This window comes from Triticum urartu, chromosome 1A (genome assembly GCF_056163025.1).
Source record: "Triticum urartu cultivar PI428250 chromosome 1A, HENAU_Tu73, whole genome shotgun sequence".
Taxonomy (NCBI): Eukaryota; Viridiplantae; Streptophyta; class Magnoliopsida; order Poales; family Poaceae; genus Triticum; species Triticum urartu.
In genome coordinates this window covers 8,483,926-8,496,725 of record NC_141873.1, presented here as the reverse complement: position 1 = coordinate 8,496,725, position 12,800 = coordinate 8,483,926, and the positions used below count along the sequence as shown (strand labels likewise).

At 44.1% G+C, this 12,800-nt stretch overlaps 1 protein-coding gene and 1 pseudogene across 2 annotated transcripts; one reads left to right on the top strand and one right to left on the bottom strand.

Moving 5' to 3' along the window:
* Positions 1-2,699: 2,699 nt before the first annotated feature.
* Positions 2,700-3,424, top strand: LOC125532512 (uncharacterized; annotated as a pseudogene).
* Positions 3,425-3,739: 315 nt separating this feature from the next.
* LOC125542126 (putative disease resistance protein RGA3) lies at positions 3,740-12,459 on the bottom strand. 2 transcript variants are annotated; one of them, XM_087543700.1, is made up of 10 exons: positions 12,275-12,459; positions 12,048-12,184; positions 11,857-11,950; positions 11,031-11,255; positions 10,846-10,936; positions 10,369-10,472; positions 9,034-9,178; positions 8,824-8,948; positions 4,444-8,651; positions 3,740-4,243 (listed from the first exon to the last, which is right to left on the bottom strand). In XM_087543700.1, exons 9-10 carry the CDS (start codon positions 8,621-8,623, stop codon positions 4,158-4,160), a joined length of 4,266 nt encoding a protein of 1,421 aa, XP_087399826.1. In that variant the 5' UTR covers positions 8,624-8,651; positions 8,824-8,948; positions 9,034-9,178; positions 10,369-10,472; positions 10,846-10,936; positions 11,031-11,255; positions 11,857-11,950; positions 12,048-12,184; positions 12,275-12,459; the 3' UTR covers positions 3,740-4,157. The 2 variants fall into 2 exon arrangements, with proteins under 2 accessions (XP_087399826.1, XP_087399827.1); XM_087543701.1 differs by having other exon boundaries at positions 8,824-9,178; positions 11,031-11,086; positions 11,164-11,255.
* Positions 12,460-12,800: the final 341 nt, after the last annotated feature.

Genomic DNA, 12,800 nt, shown 5'->3' with positions numbered 1-12,800 from the left:
TTGATTTCTTCCTGCCTGCTTTATAAAAGGTTTGCAAATTTGAATAGGATCAGGAAATGCAAAAAATGTTTGTAAATCTGCAAAATAATGTTCAAAGATTTAAATAAATTCGCAAATGTGAAAAAATGTTTTTTATATTTTAAAAGTTCATCAATTTGGAAAAAATGGACGTGGATTTAAAACACTTGATGAATTTTTAAAAAGTTAATTTTTTTAAATGTTTTCAGATTTACAATTTTCACGAATATTTAAAAATTCATGGTTCAAAACTAATTGATGATTTAAAATTTCATGAATTTGAAAAACTGATTAAAAATCTGGAAAACATTCATGGAATTAATTAATATTCATGGTTTAAAACGTGTTCATAATTTGAATAAAACTAATTAAAAAACAATTGCTAATTTAAAAAGTGATAATGGAATTAATAAATATACACGGTTCAAAACATGTTCATGGATTTAAAAATATTCACAAATTTGAAATTATTATGATTTTTAACATATTCATGAATTTAAAAAATACTCAAATGTTTAAAAATTGTAATGTCTTTTGAAAAATAAAAAATGGTAAAATAACCAGGAAACAGGCTTGAGCAGCTTATAGACAACAGCTCATGCTGTAATATCCGGAGTACTCTCTTCAGACGGCCTTTACCACCAGTTATAGTGCAATTCGCTTACCGGTGCAAACATCTCCACTGCACTGTGTATGTAAATGAGCCTGCCCATGTACATCTTTTTAAAAAGGATTTTTTGAAACCTTTTCAATGATTGCACTGAGGATTTGTCTGGGCGTTTTCCCTTTTGGTTTTCCCCAAAATGGGTTTTGCTGGTTTTCTCTTTTTTTCATGTTCTTTTTTGTTTTGTTTTATTTTTCTTTCTTTCTTCATTTTTCTTTTTTGTCAAATTCATGACCTCTCCACAAATTAGTGAACATTTTTCAAAGTTGTTTTTATTTTTCCAAATTGATTTGATTTTTTTTCGAATCCTAGACTTTTCTCAAATTCGTGAACTTTTTCTAAATTTTTTGAATTTTTTCATATTACAAACTTTTATTTATATGTTTGTGAACTTTTTTCAAATTAGTGTATTTTTTCTTTTTTAAATTACACACTTTTCGAAGTTGTGAACTTTATTAAAATCATGAATTATGTTTTGACATTCGTGATTTTTTTTCAAACTCATGAACTTTTTCAAAATTTGTGAACTTTTTATAAACTCCGTGAAAATGTTTCTAAAAATTCACCGGTTTACCCTTTCAACTTTTTTTTAAATCCTTGATTTTTTTCTAATTCATAAACTATTTGATTTTTCATATTTTTGAAGTACTATAGGTGAACAGGGAGAAATGTTCAACAAGAAAAGACTGTAGTGGACGACATACGAGGTACAGTCGTACAAGTGAAAGGTACAATAGTGGGACGATGCCCGATACGATCAATATGAAGGTGATGAATTAGGCCTCGCAGTAAAGTAATAGTACCCCTAAAAAGTAGTAGTATTTGGATCTTCACTTCTAGAACGGGAGTTGGTAGGCCGGCATTCATGGTTTATTTTCGCCTCACCTCTCGCCATCTTCTCTGAGTGGTTTTTCCTCGCCTCACCTCTCACCATCACCTCTGATCCACCAAAAAGCCCGTGCCTTTGCGTTTGTACTCGCGGTTTCCACCTCGACGATGCCCCGCACGATAAAAAAACGAGCCCACGCAGGAAAAAAAAAAAGCACCCCTCCTCCCATGTCCATGACTGAATGAATAACCTGCCTGGACTTTTTGGTGAGACCTGAAACACCATCGGCTGTAGATTTGATTCCGGCGAGGGATTGCACTGGACTGGGCGAAGGCCCGAGTGTCCTTCAATTTAGGGGTTCCCTGTTACTTACTTACATACTACATTCTGCTGCAATATGAAACATGAATTGCGGGTGCGAATTAATGATGTGTTTTGATGAGTATTATTAGGTAATCAAACCAACTGTTTCCTCTTGCGAGGTCGTTTTCCGTGTTACTTGCATACTACACTCTGCCGCAAAATAAAACATTGCTCTTGCAAAGATCATGATTTAGCTAGCTTCAGCCACAGCGAGTTTATTTTTTTGCTGGATCAAAAGAATCATTAGTGCTGCTGCTGTCCATACGTCTGAGTGTTATGGAAATGGGCATAAGATGAGCAGATTGGTGCAGAAATTTACATCACAGGCAGTGCAGTACAGTAGAGTAGAGTTGTAGAAGCAATCACAAGCCAGCATTCATTCCCCTAGCACTCTAGCAGAGCAGAAATTCAGAGTCTACAGACCAAAGAGTGCTGGAAAGTTGGTTCCTCATTATTGAAGTATTGATTGAAGCAGATTAAACAGGACAGCAATTTACGAAGCTTCTCAACAAGTTAAAAGGCAAATGTCCTGTCAACAAAGTAACAGCGGCTAAAATTAGCTAGATAAGATAGTAGATGCATAGATAGCTCACGAGCTTAGATGCATAGATGCATACAGCAGCACAGCAGAAAACCAAATCCAGAGCAGACCGCCATACACCAGAGTTGAGTTTTACAAGCAATCACACGTAGCAGAGCATCAAGACAGTTCTCAACGAGTTGAAGCTTTCATTCCTCCTCTTGGGAAATGGATGATTTGCCATCTCCCCAGTAATTAACTACTCCAGTATCTAATCATTGAAATCATCAAATCAAAGCTGATAAAAACCACAGCTTGCAAAGTTTCTGAACCAGTTGAAGGAACGCCAATGTCCCCTCATCGATCAGCTCGCGCGCGATGACGAGAAGCAGGTGAAGAGGAGGACCAGGAAACCCAAGCCTAGGAAGGTCGTGGAGCAACCAGAGGGGCCTCAGGACAATGGCAGGGAACTTCCAACTGAACCCAAGAGCAGCCCTGCTCCTGTTTTGCCTTTTCCGCCACCCATGTACCTACCAGTGACCCCCGCCGGCGATCCAGGAGGTGGAAGCCATAGGCGCCGTGGTGGCGGAGAGCAAGAAGGTGCTGGAGAAGCTGCAGAAGAAGGAGGCGATGATGCGCGAGGAGCTCACCAAGAGGGCCAAGGAGCTGGCAGGGAACCCCTCTCCGTGCACCGACGAGAGGGCCGGCTGCGCCGAGTGCTACAGGAGCAACGTGCAGGACCCGCTCAAGTGCGCCGTGGCGGTCAAGAGGTTCGAGGCGTGCGTTCGCATGGCGAGGCGGAGCGGTGGTGCCATGGGAGCTGCTCAGTAGTAGCTCTGGGGGAGGGGTTGCGAGTCGGAGCTGAGTGAGCGAGGTGTCGATCACACAATTTTGCTTCTGTCGGGATGATTGATTGAATAACCCGCCTGGATCGTTGGTGAGACCTGAAACACCATCAGTTGTAGATTAATTCTGGTAACGGGTGGCTACTGGTGTTGGCAAGAAGAGGCCATGAGTGTCCTTGAATTTAGGGCGTGGTTCCATGTTACTCAAATACTACAAAATGAAACATGAAATTTGCTGTGTTCAAAATTAATGTTTACTACATACATTGTGCTGCAAAATCTGCAGGTTTCCTTGGTTTTTAACTCGTTTGTTTGGGATGAGTTTGAATAGCCATTATGTGTTGATTCTTCCGTGTCACATACATTGCACTGCAAAATGAAACATGAACCGCGGGTGCAAATTAATGTGATTTACCTTCAGCTGCGGAATGCTTTCTGTGGGATAAAAAAAAACACCTGCTGCTGCTGGTGGTTATTGGTAAAATCCATGTTTGAGTGGCTGATAAAAAATTATGGAACCTTGTATAAATGTTGGGGTAAAAAAATTCATCTTGTTATTATTCCCCAGTCTTTTGGTGGACAGAAGATTGTATGGTGCAAGAAGCTATTTAGATACAACAACACTGGGCTACATGACAGGAATGGTGTACACGCCCCAAGGGCCAGCAGGCAACAGCAAACCAGAACAAAGATGAGATGGTCTTGGCCTAGGATGTTGATTCAGAGATGCTCGACTCGACGCCAAGCAGCAGCAGCCGCCCTACACCGCAGGCCCCAGCAGTTCTCGACGGAGAGCGACTGCAGCACAGTTAAGTTGTAGAAGCAATCACATGCCATTCCTCTAGCAGAGCAGAACAGAGCAGTGCAACAATCAGGGATCAGGCCTGTCATTGAATAGAAGCTGAATGACCTTCAGCTTCAGCTCCGGCAGGCCTGCCTCCGCTCACGGACTAGCCTCGGTATTTCCTTCCATGTCTTCGGTTTCAATGGTTTGAATTCCGTTACTGCACATACCACAAGCGATGTCAGAAAAAAAAACTTGTACAAACTAATGTGTTATATCATAATGTATAGCATGATGGCATTCAAATAATGGAGAAGAAACTTTTGCAAACGTGTTGACCATTATGTACAAGGGATGGAATGGATGACTGCATCTGTTTATTAAATGTGGCCAAGATAGAAGGACGTGCTGCAAGCATACCTTCATAACGGGCATCTAGATATTTGTCGTCAATGCTGCCCAGTTGCTGCTGCAGGCATCTAGGGAGCTTCTTTATAGCAGGGCAGCCTCTAATTTCAAGATACCCGAGAGACCTGTATACTTGCGGCTCATTCGGCAGGGATGCCAGGGTACTGCAGTTCTCAAGATAAAGGGCTTTCAGCGATGGGGGGTGCTCTCCCGACAGACACTCCAGCGATGTCAGCCCACTGTTGCCATAAATGAACAGTTCCTTGAGGGGTGCAGGCAGACGGAGAGGCCCACCCAACATGCCAGCACAGTTCAGTATTGTTAGAGATTCGAGATGGGGAGGAAGTAAATGCTCTCTTGCAGCTGGTGCTGTTGCTGCTGCTAGTGGCTGTGGCATGATAGGACTTCTGCTTCTGGAGGTAGTGGCTTCTGGTTTCTGGAGCCCACCCAGCTGGCATGATAGGACTTGAATACTACTGCAGTCATAAATCTGTATGGTCTTTAAGGACAAAGGCAGATTTAGAACCGCTTGTAAGCTTCCACATCCAACTAAACGTAGCTCTTCTAGGCATGGACAAAATTGATTCATGGGTGAGGATGACAACTCTGATACAGCTGCAGGCACGTCTGCCTCACTGCTAGAAGATACTTGGACTAACTCTGCCATGCCCTGCTGCTTGCCGAATATGGACTCAAGCTTAATGCACCAACCAATAGTCATTTTCTTGAGAGATGCCGGGACGTTGAACATCTCTACTAAACTTGGGCAGTTTCTTAAGCAAAGAGACTCCAGACCTCTCAGGTGTTCACTCCTTTCGGATGCCAATGGCTCAAGAGGAGCTTGTGCATATCCAGTCAGATTTTCGCAGTTTGTAATCACTAATGTCCTCAAGGATACCAAGCTTTGGAACACATTCTCTGGCCAGTGGACGAGCACATCACATCTATCAATTTCCAAGTTTTCAAGGTGTACAAAATAGCCCCACGGCTCTAGTGCACCTGGTCCAAAGAATGAGTTGCAGCATCCTAACCCCACAGCTGTAAGAGGGGATTTCTGGTTCCATTTCTCCTTGTTGTCCACAGGTAGAATTGAAGTGCACTCAACCTCTGATGGTGTTTCTGTATTTTTTAGCTTCAGTATCAGATTGGTCAATGAGGACAAATATTTGTCCACAAACTGGAAGATCTCTTGCTTGCCATCTTCAATTTCTAACACACTGATTTTTGGTACCTCAGGTAAATCTATCAACATTGGGCATTGCTGAACTGATAGTTTCTCAAGCTGTGGAAAAAATATTTGTTCACCTTTGGCAGCACCATCCCATCTCTGAAAACTCCCCAAGCATTTCATTTTGAGCACCTTGAGGGCAGGAAAGGCTGAACGTACCAATCTATAACCACCTCCGCTACATGGTTCTTCAAGCAATGGTGCTTCAGGTAAATTTATCAGCTCTGGGCATTTCTCAATTGACAGTTCCTCAAGACAAGGAAACAATATCTGTTCTCCTTGAGTCTCTTCAGCTGCATTCCATCTCTGAAAGATCTCCAAGTTTTTCATTTTGAGCACCTTCAGGGCAGGAAACACTGAGCATACCAATGTATAACCACCCTCACCACAAGGTCCTCGCAGCAATGGTGCTTCGGGTAATGCTACCAACTTTCCACAATTGCTCATAAACAACTTCTCAAGCACAGGAAATACTGTCTGTTCTACTTGCCTCTCATCTATTTCCCACCATCCCTCAAAACCCAACAGATGGTCTAGCATAAGCACCTTCAGTTTTGGAAAAGTGAAGATTGTACTGCATCTGAACAAACATCGCAATCTTTCACAATGGAAAAGATGGATCTCAACCATGTTTTGCAGCATACCCATGCACTCTCCTCCATAGGAATATATCTTCAGAACCTGCAGCCCACCATGAGGTTCGAACTTGTCGAGCACCTTGCTATCGCCAACCTTAGTCCATCTTAATGTCAGTTGACTGAGATCCTTCTTGTTTCCAAGGTTTGCCACTTTTGCTTCTGCTTTTTCAACATTCTCTACCTGGCATAGCTCTAGCTGACCACCAATGTTTAGACCATGCAGCTCTCCAACATCAGCGCAATCAGGGCCAGGAACTCCTGCTACGAAAACTGTAAGTGTCTGCAGCTTAGTGAGATTTTCAAGTCCTGGAGGCATGCTCTTCAACTCCGGACATCCATGAGTGTAGAGGTGGCAGAGGGAAGTCATATACTTCATTTGCCTTGGAAGTCGTTCAAGATGATAGCAGTTGGAAAGGTCCAACACTTGCAGGTTATATAGAATACTTATATCCTCAGGAAGTGCTTTGATATAACTTTCTGAGAGATCAAGGTACCTCACGTGATGCAGATACTTTGGTTTGAGTAGAAATGATTCAGTTCTCAGACAGAGCTTCAAGGCATGCAAAGAGCTATATTTTGATAGATGCTTCATTGAGCTTCGAATAGGACTATCGCATACCAGTGTTTGAATGGCAGGGGACTTTTTCTCCAAAGAATCATTCAAAATACCTTGTGTTTCTTCACATGATAAGAACAAATGCCGAGCAGTATCTGACAGCCACTCGATTTGACTTGGTTCCTTAATTGCAACGACACATTCCTTTCCCATAACAGACATTGCAATATCATGCATAAGATCATGAATTTTGCATGTAGTTCTGAAACAATACTGCTGATCTTCTATGTCACCCTTAAATTCCTCTATGTCCAGAAAGAATGACCTTGATGCTAGCTCACTGAAAATATGTTTTCCAACGGTTTCAAGACTATCTTCCTCCTGTTCTGGGATAAAGCCATTTGCGATCCATAGTTGGATAAGCTTCTCCACATTAATCTTGTAATCCTTGGGGAATATGGCACAGAAAGCAAAGCACTGCTTCATGTGTGCTGGCAAATCGTTGTAGCTAAGCTTGAGTATTGGCAAAATTCCAGTTTCCTCAGTGCAAATACTGCTTCTAGATGATACAGCCTTCCATTCTTCCACGCTGGTCTTGGTACGAAGTACAGATCCCAGTGCAGTTGCAGCTAGAGGAGAGCCACGGCATCTCTCCACAATCTCACCAACCATCTTGAGTAGCTTGGGAGGCTTTTTATTCTCTGAACTAAATGCTCTGTCTAAAATAATTTCCTTTATGAAGTTATCCTTCAAAGCATTGAGATTGTAGGTTCTATCTGTGCCCATAATTCCAGCAACTTGTTTATCACGGGTTGTTGTCAACACTGCACTACCTATGCCACCATGCTGAAGACAGACCTTCAGCCTTTCCCACTTATGGACCTCTCTGTTCCAGACATCATCCAATACAAGGAGATACCTCTGCCCGCTGACCAGTTTTTGAAGTCTATCCAGTGCTGGTTTGTCTGTGTCATCATTTTTCTTGGGGGATGCTTCAACTATACTCTTAGCCACCGAATTCACATCGAAGATATCAGAGACGCAGACCCAGAGCTTCAACGGAAAATGCTTCTGAATTTCAGGTTCATTGTATATGAGTTGCGCTAATGTGGTCTTGCCAAGGCCCCCCATTCCAACAATGGGAACCACTGCGAGATCTGCATTGCTAGCTTCACCAAGTAGTATGTCAACAATATTATTCTTATCTTCATGTCTGGATCTGCTGGCAATTTCTTGCGGGTCGATGATGACATAATCTGTCTGTCTCCACTCCTTGGACACTGGTGTCTGCCTCAACTGATTGGACACCAAGAACGTCTGCCTCAACCCAAAGTCATGCATCTCCGCAATGAGAACATTGATATCCTCCAGAATCTTGCAAAGCTTGCTACCCATTCTGTGACGAAACACAACACGGTTGTGAGTAGGGAAGAGTTTTATCACATCGAATCCAAGTTTTTTGTAGTGTCCATTCTTCTTCGCTTCACGGCAGAGCGCCTCATACTTGAACTCATCAAAGACTTCATTTGCCTCATAGGCCACTGTCTTGAGCTCCTGGAGCCAGGCTTTAGCTCCTTCTCTGTGTGATGCGGCCTGCTCCTCGGCGTTTGTAATGACGTCGAGGATGATAGGAAGCCTGCGTTTGAGAATCCTGTGCTGCTTCTCCATTCCCTCCATCACATTGTACTTGTCGAGGAGGTAGCTGGACGCCTTGTCCCTGAGCATGGCCACCAGTGGCCGGATCGCCATGGTGACCACCAGCTCCGCCATTGGAATCCTCACGCACAACACAAGTGCACTGCAGAATTAATGTAGAAGACAATGATGTGAGCAAGACATGTGTATATGATTAGGATCTGTTCTTGAACGAGTCAAGAGAAAAATCCACTCTTGCTTGAATGAATCACAAGCAAAATCCAATTTTTCTTAAACGAACGAAAAGTAAAATTCAGTCTTGCAGACATAGTTACCTGATTCGTTGGAACAGCGTACGAACAGGGGACCTTCACGAGCGCTCGCCCAGCTCGTCCTCACCAGCAGGTGGACGCTGAGTAGCTCTGCGCTGCAGCGGCGGCGGCGGCAGCAGCCACAGAGCCTGGTCGGCACCAGCAACGACGGCGTCAGGTCTGGGGAAGCTGTGGCGGCGTGGATGTGTGGGAGTTGTGAGAAATTTGGAAGACCTGGAGGCAGCGAAGCTTGGGAATGGGTGGGAACATGATTCGGGAGAGCACATTCAGGAGACGCCATGATGGGGAATTCGGTGGAGACGTGCCGTCGCTGTGGATTCGATTCTCCTTTCGGAAAAGACGATGCTGTGGGGATTGCCTGTTGGCAACGAAATCAGTTTTCTTGACGACAGAGGAGACGTGGTGTTGGAAAAAGAGGATGCCGATGGATGAGTGGAGGGCTTTATTGCTCCACGCACTCACATGTGAAGAGTGGAGAAGAGAATGCAGTGAGCATGAATAGTAAGAGTTCTTGAGCTCTCCAATATACAACGGTTGTATACAGCCTGAGGTCTGTTCTCGAACCAATCACATTAACAATATCTAATCTTGCCATTAGCGATGCAGGCTTTAATAAAGTAATCAAAATGGCCACACCGAGGCGCCGACAGCCATCTTAGACAGGAAGGAAGATAATTTGTTTCAGATACGTTTGGTGCATCACTTGAGTAGTCACATGCTTGTCACCCAATACAAGGGGGCAAAAAGTGATTCCCTTTTCATTTTTGTCAGTCATGACACGGGGTTCACGGCCATGACATTTGTTTTGTGCATTACAAGTGTGTTACCAATGCCATGCCATCAGCATCAGCACCCAGTTGGTCACACTTATTTACAAGTTTTGTGCTGTAAACCTATTGCATCATTTGTTTCCTCTTATCATCAAGGGTTCCATCCATTTGGATTTCATCCCTACATTCTCTTTTTTTTTCCGCTCTAAAGTGTACTGAATATATTTTACCTGAATGTTTAGAGTATACAACGGTTGTGTACGTACAGCCTGAGATCTGTTCTCGAGCCAATCACAAGAACAATATCTAACCTGGTCATTAGCGACACAGGCACCGACAGCCGTTTAAGGCTGCGTGCGCTGCCATTACATAATGTCCACTTGCAGCTAGGAAGATAATTTTATTTCCGATACTACGTTCAATGCATATCACATGGGCAGTCACATGCTTCTCACCCAATACGAGGAAGAAAAGTGATTCATTTTGCACTCTCGTCAGGCATGGCATTTGGTTATATGGATTGAAAAGTGTGCTACCACAGTTTCTTTTATGCATTGCAAAGAGTGTGCTAAAACAGAAGCATGTGACTAAAACTATAGTGACGTTAGAAGATAAATTGTATTGATCACTGCCTATGGCCATATAAGAGAGGTCTTGCACTCGGTTCGCTCCAACAAGCCTAGAGAAAGCACATTTGCTCCGATGCACATATGAAATGTGACAGTGTAAAACAAAAGAAACACCGAGATTATACAGATGATCGGATGATGTAACTTACTTGGATATCACTCCAGTACACCTAGCAGATGAACTTTCTAGGAGAGTTCTCCTCGGACATCAAACAACCGTAGAAGCAGTTAGGATTAAATGTATAATTTTAATCTGTTGACACATCAAACAAAAGTAGAAATAGTTAGCAATAGCACTGATGAGATTATATGCAGTATCATTTAATCGGAAAGCAATAGTTCTCATGAGATCAGACAGCCATACACAGTGCCCAAATAAACAAGGTGGTTAGCATAAACGATGCAGGTTTTAAATTAATCAAATGGCTAAACCGAGGCACCAACAGCCATATGAAAAATGTGCACTCCAATAACAAAACGTCCACTTGCAGCCATATAAATGAGGACTGTGACTCCGTCCACTCCAGCACGTAGAAAGCACATTTCCTCCGATGCACATATGAAATGTGACGGTACAAAACAGAAGAAATGCTGAGATATAGGGATGATTGGACGCTGTGACTAACTTGGATATCGCTCCAGTCCACCGAGTGGATGAACTTTCTTCTTGGACATCAGAGAGAAATTGAATTTCCACACCAATTGCATCCCCTGCACCTGTATATAACGCATAGGAGGAAAAATTGATGATTACTTGAACTGATGTGCACATAGAGCATAGAGTTATTCAGCTAGCAAAGCACAGACATACATCACTGTCAGGCTACACAGCTGAATTCTGCTTCCTGACGCTCCTGATCCACAGATCTGGCACGTAGATGGGTGTGCGTCTTAAGTCCTGTGAATCGGATCATAGAAGAGACGGACAAAACAGGATTGATAACTTATGTTGACGGGAAGGGCGGACTGGATGCCGTCAGTGTACAGCTTGCGCCGGCCAGTTGGTTGGTGCACTGCCCCTCTCTCTAAATGTGAGCTGAAAATTCAAACGCCTCATTAAGTGTGCATTTTGATACACTAAAGTGCATATCAGCAGGAAAAGTACAATTTGATATTCAAACACCTCATTAAAAATACATTTTGATATTCAGAATTAGCACAAATTAGGCAGCAGCAACATATTTGTTCCACAGATTAGCACAGTCCTCATGCCGAGACCAACACAGCCCAAATTGCCCACAAAAAATTACTACACGGATTAGCAGAATCTTCAGGATTAACACATTCATAAATTAGCATAATTTTGGGTATTAAGCAATAAATCACTGACTAGTCCATTCTCATGCTTTTGATTTGAACAAGGCATCAATAATAACATCATAAGAACCAATCAGACTGAATTGAACTTGTTCTTTACAACTAGGTAGGGGCTGGAAACTTACTGTGGAATGCACTTGGTTATAATTGATTTTAAGGGCTACAGAAAAGAATCATCAAAAAAAAAATCTTATCCTAAAATAGGTTCATCAGGAGATGCGCCATCTGATGCACATATGAAATACAGTATGACAATATAAAAACAAAAACAAAAAGACGGAACGCTGATATAGAGGGATGATTGGACCGGTCGAACTAACTTGGGTATTGCTCCAGTGACCACCAAGCCCTAAGAGCTTTATTCCCCGACATCGGAAAGGGGCAGAACCTCCACGCCGGTTGCTTCCCCTCCACCTGCATAGGGACAGTGCGTGTAGGCGTAAATTTGATGATTATTTGAAGTGGCGCGCACATAAATCAGAGTTATTCAGCTAGCAAAGCACAAATGTACATCACTGTCACTCTGTCAGGCTACGCAGCGCAGCTGGCATGGAAATGGGCGCGCCTCTTAAATCCGTGTGAATCGAATCGAATCGAATCGCGGAAGAGACGGACCAGCACCCGACGAGGAGCTCTTGCCGAGACCATCTGCGAGTGCGAGAGGAAGTAAGAAGGGAGGTCAGAAGAGGATACGTCAGGAAGGAAGGAAGCGGAAGGGGAAGGGGAGTGAGCGAGTACCTTGAGCGGTGGCGGCGGTGGAGGGGGGGAGGGATGGAGGCCGCGGAAGGTGAGTGGGAGTCTGACGCCACCGCCGCCATGGACGGACGGGGAGCTTCGGCGGCGGTGGGGTTCAGGAGCGCGGCCGCGGCTGGAGACGGTCCGACTGGCGAGATCGGCGGAGTATGGGCTGGGCTTGACACGTTGGGCGATTGTGTTGGGCCTAAGAGCATCTCCAGCCGTTGTGCCTTCCCAGGGACGTTTTTTCGTCCGGCTGGGGCTGCACCGGCGCAAATTTTGAGTCTGGGTGGTAAATTTTTCCAGCCGTCTCTACTCCAAGCATCTCTGCACCTCAACGAGTAGGACGCGTGGCGGCAGCTCGAAGGTTCACGAGCGCGTGGCGCGCAGTGAGGAAGAGCACCGACGCCCAGTGCCCCGCCGCGGCCAGCGATGCCAGGAGGAGCTCGCGCACCGCCGCGGCCTCCGAGCTCGACCATCGACGCTCTGTTCTCATGGCCCGTGTGCCCGGTGTTCCAGTGCCACCCCG

Bases quoted from the DNA above. Each gene is read 5' to 3' on its own strand.
- LOC125542126 (XM_087543700.1), bottom strand. From the start codon at position 8,623: ATGGCGGAGCTGGTGGTCACCATGGCGATCCGGCCACTGGTGGCCATG. The intron at 4,244-4,443 runs GTATGCTTGCAG...TGGTATGTGCAG, and splicing joins TCTAGATGCCCGTTATGAAG to TAACGGAATTCAAACCATTG.